We start from the raw sequence: 11,819 nt of genomic DNA on the forward strand, positions 1-11,819 counted from the left end.
AACGATCCATTAAAACTGAGAAAGTTTTCCGAAAAACTTCCGCACGTGACTTCCTCCGCGGCAGCAATTGTCGATCTGCACTGATGAGCATCACCATCACAGCATCCATTGAAGACCTCTCCAACTAGAGATCTTGGCACCCAACCATCCCATCCCAACCGAAAACCCGCTCTCCCTCTGACAGCCTCAGAAGTTAACGATTGAAGCGGTAATTGGAGACCCAGACAGTCCGTCGAGGCGTAGGCGATTAAAAGACGATTATTTCAATTGTGCAGAAGATGGGTGCACAGAAATAATGATGGTAGAAGGCACTGGATGGATGGATGGATGGAAGATGCTCCTCCTCAGGATAGAGACAGACAGAAAGAGAGAGAGAGAGAGACAGGCCCCTGTCAACGAAATCGGCTTAGCTGTTATGTTAATGCGCCAAAAACGTTGACATTTATTGGCAGTTATTTATGGCGGACACTTCTCGCGCGGACAGAGAGCTTGCTCGCTCTGTTGTGGCGCACCTTTTTGGAGTCTTGCCATTTTGGTGGCTGCGCATTGCCCGACTATGGAAAATTCTATAATTGTGCAGGTGACAACGCGACTGGCACGCGCTCCTGACGCTGATTAGAGCTGCAGCTGCACGCTGCAGAGCGACTTGCATCGACTCGACTCCAGTCTTCAGTCTTCAGTCTCCAGTCGCTTCGAGTCACGCTCGTTTGTCTACATATATAAGACCATAAAAATATTATTAATTATGACAATATTGGAGTAAAAGTGTTTGGTCTGCTGCAATGCCATAAGAGGAGTGGTGCGGAATGGTGCACTCCCTCGAGGATTTGCCAGAAACATACCAGAGATATCCAAGAATACAGTGGAATACAGAACGGTACTAATTATACAACTCATTTTTCCACAAAATTAGCTTATTCTCTGATATTCGAGCATTGCCTTAATGCATTGCAACGCACTGCATTTGAGATTTCAGTCTAAAATGCTTGACTAATGAGTTTATTAGCATTTATATGGTTCGATCCGTCTGCCAGAGGCAGGAATATTCAAATGGAATGACCATTCCACTCCCATTCTGGACTGCCTCTGCTTTGGGCTTCCTGGAAATATCGATATCAAGGCACGCGTCGGACTCTCTAGAGTTGGAGCCCGAGAAGCAATGTCCATATCGGATGGGTGTTCGATTTGTCACAGCCGCCAGAAACGGGCATTCGAATGCCGCTCTCTGGCCCCCAGAAAGGAGCTGTTGAAATATTTCACTTCTGTGCCTCAGCTGTTGGGGATCTAGCCTAGGAAATCTTTAATATTCAATGGTTGCGGAAATTAACATTTCTATTTAGAGTTACAGCTCATCTCTAGTTCTGTTGAGTAATGTATAGCGATGCGGGGAGGGCAGCAACTGTTTGAACTGCGATTCGGGCACCACTGCTGGAACAGTGTCAGCCTTGCTGGTGTCGTTCTCCCACACCGCTGTGGATGGTTCGGGACCGTAGTGGAGCTGATGGTGCAGCTTCCCATTGAACAGACTGTCGATGAATGCCTGCAGCACGCCCGGCTTGTGGATGTCCTCGTAGCGGGGGAACACATACATGTGGCGGAACGAGTCGATGGCTATAACGGGCAGATCGGCCACAGATTTACCCAAATGCATGAGCGGGTACTGGAATAGTTGTCCATCGGCAGTCAAATAGTTTACAAGAGACGAATTCGATAATTTGGTCTCCACTACCGTCTTGAACTCCTGCACGTGCTGAAGATTGTTCTTGTCGTAGAAGAGCATGACGAAAGGTAGACCCTCCTCGGTGATTTCCTCGGCATTGTTGAAGGTGATTTCCCGCACCAGTTGGATGCACTTGTCATCCGTCCAGGCCATCAGGTCATCAAAGCTACTCAAATTCCCCGAATACTCACTGTAGTACTCTCTGTGGCTGGAAAGAGTGGAGTCGGCACGAAAGATGATCAGATTCTGTCCATCTGGACGCAGACCCTCCGTCACCTCGCCAAAGCCCGCTAGAAACTGGCATTCCTTCTTCAAAAAGTTCGCCACCTTGCGAAAGTTGTCATACTCCGTGCTATTTTTCTCCATGAAGTAGCCAATGAGCAAGCCGGTGTCGTCATTGATGTCATGCAGCTCTTCGAGTGTGCGGAACTCCTTGATGGGATCGGCGAGTTCCTGTGCCACGAACTGGTAGAACGCCTCCACTGACCTCTGGCCACGGTATTCACTATTGACAACCATTCCATTGCGTAAAATCTTTAGTGTGGGATACTTAATGATTTCGAATTTGAGGGCCACATTCTCCTCCTTGTCGCAGTTGACCTTGCCTATCGTCACCCGCCCCGACTCCCAGAACGTGTTATTTATCTGTCTGGCTGCCTCCTCGAAGATGGGTGCCAATCGGATACTAAAGGGGCACCAGTCCGTGTAAAAGTTGAGCAGCACCAATTCGGTCGACTCGAGTATTTGATCTATATTGTGCTGGCCCACAGTCACGGAATTACCAGCAATGGGTGCCAGATGGTGGCACCCCAAGATCAGCAGGATAGTCCAACAGCCGGAAAGATTTTTAAAGGCCATTTGTACTTGAACAACGATGTTTTCCCATTGATCGGTAATCGATGGCGAAGTTGCTTAATTGAAACTGTGAAATTTGCATTATGTTCGGCTTTCCAATCCATTCGATACGTCTACGTGGGAGTCGAAGTGCTTAAAGAACTTGATATTGGTTGTTTTCATTGTTCTTCTGGGCATGGTAGACGCTCTAAAAGGAAGAAACACTTTGAAAGAAAAACGAACTTTAATCAATTGGTATACAATTATTATATTACTTAGCCTCCAATCGGGATTGTATGTCTGGAAAATTGTTATCTTACCTTCCTACCACATTCTGCCTTAAGAAATGCTTCAACCACTGATAAATTTGAATTAAATATCTCATTGCAAATCCAAACACAAACTCTGTCCAGATACAGGCATAGATACTCGCAATTGGATGGATGCTAATGATGCGTCATGGTCATGGGACGATGTCTGGAGCTTTCGACGTCGAATTTCAGCAGACAATTTGGCAAGCTGTCAACGCCACTCACTGTGCGAATGGTGGGCGTGGCACACAGGGTAGGATATACATATATACCTAACCCAAAGAGTAAGGGAATCGACAATCCGAAGCTAATGATTGTCTGAGAGACGTTTGCCAGCAAAGACATCAATCAATCCGAAGCTAAAGTGAAACCACCCCCAAGGGAGGATACGCAGTGACTGCCCCACCGCCTTCATCAGATGTGTACAAACGTTCGGCTCTGCTCCTTAAATAAGTAAGAAAACTTATAAACTCATTCGAATCATATTTAAAAATCATCCAACAGCAGCAACAGCTTGACCCGTGCGCGTGTCCATTCATGAATTATTAGTTGGAGCTTATCAAACGTGACCAAAATAGGAACGGAAAAAATATTAATAATAAAAAAAAGGGAAAAACAGTTGGCCTCTGCCAGCTGTTGCTGGGAAGCAATAGCAGGACAACGGACCAGGCCCAAGCAAGTGTGGAAAATCAGCAAAAACGAGGCCAACTTCCCAGAAAAAGCGAGGGGGAACGTTGTGAGTTGCTGCGGAGACCGCAACTCTACATTTACATTTGTATACCCGATACTTAGTCAGTATGGCTCTCCTCCGGCAGACGGCGCTGACATTGAACATTCTAGCCTTAATAGTCTCTGAGATCTGGGGATGTCACTGATCTTCGTTCTTTGCGGGGGCGGAAGTGCGTGTGGCGAAATTTCGAAATAAACTTGTCAAGGTTAGATATCACAGGAGTGTGGACACCAAATTTGGTTGCTCTAGCTCTTATAGTCTCTGAGATCTAAGAACTCACATTTTGCAATAGGCAAAGCCGAGAGAGAATGAAATTGTTTTCTTGATTCAGGCTATAAAAATTAAACGATCTGGTTTATGCAGTCTAGAAAATATAGCCTTTCTCTACGATTCTGCGTTTTTGGTTTTCTCGTATTCTCAGACATTTCTCATTTTTGTTGTATAATCATTATTTTTTATTCTTATTGTATAATTATTATTTTTGATTTTTATTATTAAATAATTATTATTCAATAAAAATCAAAAATAATACTTATAATAATAATAATTATTATTCTTGACTTTTATTGCATAATTATTATTATAATTATTATTTTTGATTTTTATTGTATAATATAATAATTATATTATATTATTTATTATAATAATAATTATAATAATTATTATTCTTGATTTTTATTGAATAATTATTATTTTTGATTTTTATTGTATAATTATTATTTTTGATTTTTATTGTATAATTATTATTATAATTGTTATTCTTGATTTTTATTGAATAATTATTATTTTTGATTTTTTTGTATAATTATTATTATAATTGTTATTCTTGATTTTTATGGAATAATTATTATTTTGATTTTTATTGAATAATAATAACAATTATAATAATAATTATTCAATAAAAATCAAAATAATAATTATTCCATAATAATCAAGAATAACAATTATAATAATAATTATTCAATAAAAATCAAAATAATAATTATTCCATAAAAATCGAGAATAACAATTATAATAATAATTATACAACAAAAATCAAAAATAATAATTATGTAATGTATGTACATACATATATAATAATAATTATAATAATAATAATAAGATTTGGGTCTCAATCGACTCGGCTATTGATGCTGATTAAGAATATATATACTTTATGGGGTCGGAAACGATTCCTTCTGGACGTTACACACATCCATTGTCACCACAAATCTAATATACCCCTATACTCATTTTGAGTATCGGGTATAAAACCTGATAACTGCCGGCGCCCCACCAAGGCTCCCATTTCCATTGTGGAAAAGGAAAAGCTCACATGTGCCGTGCTGTGCCGTGCCATCCCGTTCTCGTTATTATCTTTTGGCCTGACCACAAGACGTGTCAACTTGTGGTACCATCTCTTCAGCCGACATCAGAGGCACTCCAGTGCCAGATATAAATCAACTTTAGGAAAAACTTTGCCTGTGGCCGGCAGCGTCCTCACAACCCAACCCGAAAGTGTTCCTTTTTCGGCTCGGGGAAGCCGCTTATAAATTTTTGAGCAATATTTTCCCTTCTAGAAGAAAGCAGCTTATTGACAAGTCATGTGGGAGATATAACTAGTGCATCTTCAGCTCTCAGTTGTGGTCAAACGGAGGGTGTCTTTAAAGAGAAACCTTTAAGCCCTTATTCCCCCACTCCTTTCTACCTTCCAAGTTGTTGGGTGTTTCGGGCCATGACTGCCACAAGGCAAGGTGACGTAATTATAGATGTACTTGTACTGGTAGTTCTGCTGGAGTCGAGCCCACACCCAAAATGCAACGCACACAGGACAAAGCAACCCCCAAACATGCAGCGGATGGCTAAGAAACTAACAAACCAACAATGAAAGAAGGGAACTGGTAAATGGTAAATGGTATATGCTAAATGGTGAATGGGAAAACAAAGTCAAGGTACTGCAAAAGGGTTGGCACGACCCACAAAAAACATAGTAGCCAAGTGGGCGTAAACCGACGCGCGGTTTCCCCATAATTGTGGAGGGTCTGAGATGCATTCAGAGTCGTCGACTGGGTGTATCTGTGGGACACACGCTCTCCAGCTGGTAAGAGTTGAGTTGTCGCCGTTTGGTATCTTGTAATCTTGCAGCTACTACAAGACGCTGCGACACATTAGCATAAAATCATGATTAAGATAAAGAATTTCTGCTGGCAATGGCCAGAGTACCGGAATGCGTATCTGTATGTTTGTTTTAATGAGCATAAGTATCTTATGGGTAATTAACGCAAAACAACACAAACCTAAATCAAGGTTATCTTCGCAGAAAGAGGACACCAAATCCTTTGGTGAAAAATTGCATTGCGCACCACGACCATGAATCCGCTTAAAATGCAATTTGTAGACAATTTAGTTTCTTCTTTTTTCCGCTCTCTCAATCTTTTTGGCTAGACATTTCCGTTTGACGCAGCAAAGGCAAAGTTGCTTTTGAGAAAAGTGTCATTAGCATTGATTAATTTGTCCCACGATTTACATGGAAAAACAATCAATCAACACGTCGTCCTCATTCTCCATTAGTCAATCTAGAGATTGAGATGCCACCGGGCAGCCACTTGAACTCTGTGAGACGAGTGTCAACCAGGCAAAGCCATGCCGCCCTCCCTTACCCCTCCTGTTCGTTCATTCTTCCATTCTATCTTTCTCTTGGCCATCTATCCAACCATTCCAGGGACATTAGCAATCACAATCGTCTACCATCATTAACGCTTTCGTGGGGGATGGGTGTGGCCCGGCTGGCCAAAACCTTTATGAAGCTGTTGTTGCCAGTTTTGGAGGTTTAATGAATTATCTGACTCTCGTACTCGTATGCGACTAAGAGTTTCGAGCTGTTCTGAATGTAATTAAAGCGGGAACATGGGCGGAGCCAAAAGGGGGAGCTCAACAGTAATTTAAACCAGAAATGTATATGTTTTCTCAGTTACACTTCTCTTCGTACTAATGTCCCCCCTTGTAAGCTCCTTCTATGCCTCAGATAGAATCATCTCTGGCATAATTAAGCCACATCAATGTCGTGTTAGAAGCCGGCCAACTAATGATGGCCAACATTTACAACAAAAGCCAATTGTTGCAGAGGCAGATGAACAGCAGGGGAAGTCCCAAGCTTGGGGACTTTAATTTTTATGCGTGAAAACACAGAACAACAATGCCCCAACAAAAAAAAATAACCACACTTAAAATGCGAGTCAACCATTTTTCTACAAACAGCAGCACGAAGGATATACGAGGTAGGGACACGTGGACAGAAGCGAAAAGGAAATTCAATTAGCCTGAGAAATTTCGGGTTGGTCTCATTCGTTCGCTCAACATTTGCTTAGGTAATGTTTCAATTAATTCATTTGTCCCACAGACCCCAGATGTCTAGGGGGAGAGACTGCTGCTAATGATGTTGGGTTGCTGGGTGGTCCTTACATATGCGATAACATTAGATGATCTTTAAGGATGATGCATGGGGTTTCTATCTGTGGTCCTTTGTAGCGGAACATCCCACAAAACAAATCAAATCAATTGCCCACAATTAATAACACCAATCCGAGACTCATTCGACAGCATTTCATTATTTGTTATATATTTCAAAGATATTTATTTGATAAACGCCGCCGTCAGACGCCAAAAATCTCATCGCTTTAAGTGGCTCATTTTGGGGGCTACGAGCACCAGTAAACGTATGAGGATTGCAGATTGGAGATGGGTACCGGTACGGGTCGTGGGTCCTTGCCCAGCCATAGCCGCAGGCAGCAAACCAACACCAGAAGGAAACAAAAACGAAAGGAGAAGAGGTCCACCGAGCGAGCTACCGGGTAACATATCAAAACGCCGCAAATGGGCAAAGTCAAACCCAAAGTAAACGCAACGCAGAAAAAAATTAAATGAAATCATATAAAAACAGAGTGCCAAAAAAAGGCAAACATGCGACGTCGTCTAAAGGATTTGCCCCATGGCAGCAGGCAGGCAAACGGCAAAGACAAAGTAGCTGTGGACACAAGCAAAAAGCCAAAAGGAGAGAGACCCAAAAATTTGCTGAGCCAAGACCACGGCTGTGTGTGGATATACTCGTTCGTACGAGTATATCTCGTATATTTGGGAATTTATGCCGCGATTTTAAAGTAAAAAAAAAATAATAAAAGTGAAATAAATGCAGGGAGAATGCGGGCTTATGGCGGTGGCGGCAGAAGTCAGAAGAGAAGTCGCGTATTCGGTAGCCCGCATATGTCAACGAAATAAATTTGAAGACTTTTTGGGTGAAGATTTTTAGCCTAGAGTCTAACCGAAGAAGGAATGCGCTACAGAATAGAATTATGAGTGGAAATCGTTATGAATTTGATTAGAAATACGAACAGATTTGTCGATCTGCACAGTATACAACAAATCATCCTAAAGATGTTTTAATTCTGAAGTATTTTCCAAGCAGGTATTTTGTGATCCCTTTAGCTTAAGAGCTTCCATCTTTCATGTTCCTCTATCCAAGTAAGAAGACAAAACTTACTCTGCAGGGTATTTCCCAATCCGCAGATAGTCGCACCCAGACTCTTCCCATCCTGAATGTGACTCACTTTGGATGCGATGCTCATATCTGTGCCCCTTGTGCCTTATGCCGCAGCTTCATACGTCAGTCACTTCGCGGTTCACACTAGGCTGCGTTAATCCAATATGTGATTACGAGTGTTCTGACTTTAAGCATCTGTTAAATTGGCTTAATCCCCGTCTCAGTGTGCGACTGCTCTGTCTGTCTCCCTGCCTGTGTGTGCCTCTGGACTGTTTCTCTGTCTGCTCTGGCTTTTGTAATACTCCTATGTATTTGTATTTGTAGCTGCTGCTGCCACCGCCACTGCCACTGCCACTTTGTAACTGTTGTCATTTTTATTGCCCTGGGAATGTTTTTTGTCCACTTGTTCGGAGCACACGCCCCGCAAAAAAACTTTTTTTCTCTTCATCTCCATCCAGATCATGTCCCATCCCTCGCTTTGTTCTTCAGAGCATCTTCGTTTGGCTTTTGTGGCTGGGTGTCCTTTGTACTCTTCTTTGGCCAAACAAAAGTTTTGTCGTTGATTTTATTGACCAATTTTTGGGTGCGTAAGTTCTTGATTTTTTTCTATATGGAAGTTTTTTGCATGCCACCGCCGGTCCAGGGATCGAATTCGGGATTTGTTGTTTGGTTTATTTTGGGTTTTCTTTTCTTGAAGTTGGCTTTTTATATGGTTTTATTGCTTCATCTGTGGGGATTTAAAGTTTTATTGTGATTTAAACACTTGTTAATCGTGTGTGCATATGTCAATGTGGTGTCGTCTTCAGATAAGATTTGTCTTGGGATGTCTGTTTTGGGGGATTGAGATGTTTTTAGATGTTATGACTGCTCACAGGTGAATGGGGAATGTCTTGGTTATTACACGGAGAGGAAAAATCCCTGAGTCCTGAATAGCTTCACTTGGATTTTAATATTTATACTTACCATTATATACATATGTACCAAAAGGGAAAAATTTAAAAATCACTTCCCGGTTATATTAACATTTTGACATTATTATGAATTATTATGAAAATATCTAATCTAAATATATTTCATATTTAAAAATAAATATATTTCATATTCTAATTAAATATTTTTTTTTAATAAAATATATTTCCTGAAATATTTATTAAAAACACGTTTAATACATTTATGTTCAAACTAATTAGAATTATATTTAATTTGATTATGTTTTTATTTAAAAGCCGAATTTTTAATTCAAATATGTGTGTTCGTATATTTTAACTATAATTTTTCTCTCAGTGTAAGGTGAATAATATTTTTATTCAATGAAATATGTATTTAGTTAGTTTTTTTTGTTTGTTTGCCTCCAATTTGCGTTGACATTTTGCAAATCTGTGCCGAAATTTACATGCACCTAATGCTAGAGACAGACACTCACACCGACAAATCCATCGTTTCATTGATAAATTGTCCCATGCGAACCCATGTGAATCCAGAGAGATTTAGAGAGAGAGAGAGAGAGAGAGATCTGGGCCAGTGGACAGGTACTCGTACACACACACACACACACACACAGAGATAATCACCGCACTTCAATCTACTGGTGCGAGGAGGCATTGACGGGCGGGCTGCCAGTCGTTCTCCTGCTGCCACATCTGCCAGCCGGACGAACGATTGTAATCAAAATACAACAAATTAAGGAGAGAGAGGAGGCGGTGTGTGCGTGAGAAGAGGGAGAGCTGGAGACAGGCTGGATACCTTTTTTAAAATATTTATTTATGCAATTATTTTGCAAGTAGCTCAAAATAAATAAATGAAATGAAATAGCAGACCAGGAGAGAGCCACAGCCACAGAAAGAGCCAGAGCCAGAGCCCGAGACAGGGACTGGGACTCGCGATGGAGACGAGTTCCAAGTGCCCGAGCACGACTTCAATTGACGACGCAGTAAATTAAAATTTAAATTTATGCCATTTGCCAACTGAAAACGACGAAGAGTGTACACCAGGCAGTGAGTGCCCCCAAAAACAGAGGCCTGGCACAATTAGAGTTAAAGGTAGAGCCAAAGGTGCGCCACAGAACGTCACTCCTGGTGCTGTGAGATGGCCAACATCAAGGCAGTGTGGAAGGGACACTATCGGCCATGTCACATCACTTCTATTGTCATCATCTTCCCCCATTCGATCCCACATTTGTGGTGTCATCTTTCTGTCAAAATTGTATTTATTTATTTGAGTATTGCAAATGCATTTGCGGCGCAACCTAAGTGAAACGTCATTGCGGCTCACCTGCCAACAGGTGCTACAGTCGTGACCCTCTCTCTCTCTCTCTCTCCATCTCTATCTCTCTCCCTCTCGGACGAGTGCGTAACATCTCGTTTTTGACCCAATTAGTTTTTGTGGCCCGTTACAATGTAAGCCTTGAGAGTTTATGGCTCGTAAATGTCTTGTCTGCTCTGTTTCCATCATGTTGATTTTAATTACAGTGCAAGCCCACCTAGTATACGTAATGTCTGTGCCACAGAGGAGTTTCGTTGAGTACTCCGCAGAAAGTACGATTCAGAAAATGTGTCTCCCTGTATCAGAACAGCTGCTGGGCTAATCGTTTCACACAATTACCAAAGATTATGGGTCTGATTTGCCGCTGCTGCTGCTGCTGCCGCTTCCATCCACTCATTAGTCGCAATCATAACTGTGAAGTTGTAAAACCGCCAAAAAGGAAAACGAGAGGAAACCACCCATTTCCCACAAAGACATCCTTCGTCCGCCGAAAAGGGGGGCAATAAATGGCAATCAACGTACAATCAATGGGTTAAACCCTTTTTGCTTTATGATCCGAAAACAATTTAAGCTTTTATTTGTTTTTGATGCCCACCACAACAAGCAATCAGGAGCCGCCAACTTGTCTTCCAAATGGTAGCAAATCAAATTGGCCAACAAAGAACGAGCCAGAATGGGGGTCCAGAAACGGGCGGGAGAGCAGAGCAGAGCCAATGCAATGAGCATACATCATGGACAACTGTTGCATTTGGACACTGGGACACAACTGGGAGTACAATTGATGGATCACCCAAAACCATCTGACTGCTGCCCCAGACGACCATTGTCAGTACTCGTTCTCGTACGTTGCTGCTGCTGCTGCTGCCGTAGCAGTTGCAGTGGAAACCAGAGCCAAATGAGTGGCAAAGAGTTGCGTAAAACGAAACCAGCGATAATGATCATGCCAGGGCGCAAGACGCGTTAAAGATTTCAACGTCGTCATCAGCAGCAGTAGCAGCAGCTGAAGCGACTGTCTACAGTGGGGATTCGGCAAGAAGATTGCTGATATATGACTTCGTCTAAAATCTCGTTCTTCTTGGGCTACAGCATTCACTGTGGCCACGACCGGACGTAGTCGCCAGCCAAGTGCGATTGCAAATGCACGGAATTCACATTGAAGAAGCTGCCCGAAACGCTGGCTTCGTTTCTGTCTGTCTGCTTTTGGCCATTAACGCGAGTCGAGTCGCTTGCACTTGCCACCGATCGGCTACCGTTGCTACCGGTTGCTCCCTGCCACATCCACGTCCACACCCTAGGAACCCCCATCTCCAACCATCGCTTCCTCTGCTGATGAGTTTAGTGCCGCTCACTCGTCAATGATTTGTAATTTTTTCCTGCTGCGCGGTGCCTGGCCGGCGATGCCCGCCGCCAGTCGAAAATCATAATAATCATAATAAAATGCAGCTA

The 11,819-nt window shown here is 42.3% G+C and overlaps 2 protein-coding genes and 1 long non-coding RNA gene across 3 annotated transcripts; 2 read left to right on the forward strand and 1 right to left on the reverse strand.

Moving 5' to 3' along the window:
* Positions 1-1,254: 1,254 nt before the first annotated feature.
* LOC4802950 (endoplasmic reticulum resident protein 44) lies at positions 1,255-2,620 on the reverse strand. The gene has a single exon (XM_001359726.4). The coding sequence runs from the start codon at positions 2,576-2,578 to the stop codon at positions 1,343-1,345; it is 1,236 nt and encodes a 411-aa protein (XP_001359763.3). The 5' UTR covers positions 2,579-2,620; the 3' UTR covers positions 1,255-1,342.
* A 97-nt stretch (positions 2,621-2,717) lies between these two features.
* LOC26533715 (uncharacterized) lies at positions 2,718-3,475 on the forward strand. Its single transcript, XR_004468393.1, has 2 exons — positions 2,718-3,318; positions 3,370-3,475. It is a non-coding gene; the product is annotated as an uncharacterized lncRNA (long non-coding RNA).
* A 7,448-nt stretch (positions 3,476-10,923) lies between these two features.
* On the forward strand, positions 10,924-11,177 carry LOC117183315 (long non-coding RNA:CR44335). Its single transcript, XM_033376768.1, is given in 3 exon segments — positions 10,924-10,965; positions 10,967-11,052; positions 11,084-11,177. Coding segments are annotated over 3 exon segments (222 nt in total).
* The last annotated feature ends 642 nt before the right edge of the window (positions 11,178-11,819 follow it).

Source organism: Drosophila pseudoobscura, chromosome 2 (assembly GCF_009870125.1).
Source record: "Drosophila pseudoobscura strain MV-25-SWS-2005 chromosome 2, UCI_Dpse_MV25, whole genome shotgun sequence".
Classification (NCBI taxonomy): Eukaryota; Metazoa; Arthropoda; class Insecta; order Diptera; family Drosophilidae; genus Drosophila; species Drosophila pseudoobscura.

Coding starts and splice junctions, on each gene's coding strand:
- LOC4802950 (XM_001359726.4), bottom strand. CDS start 2,578: ATGGCCTTTAAAAATCTTTCCGGCTGTTGGACTATCCTGCTGATCTTG.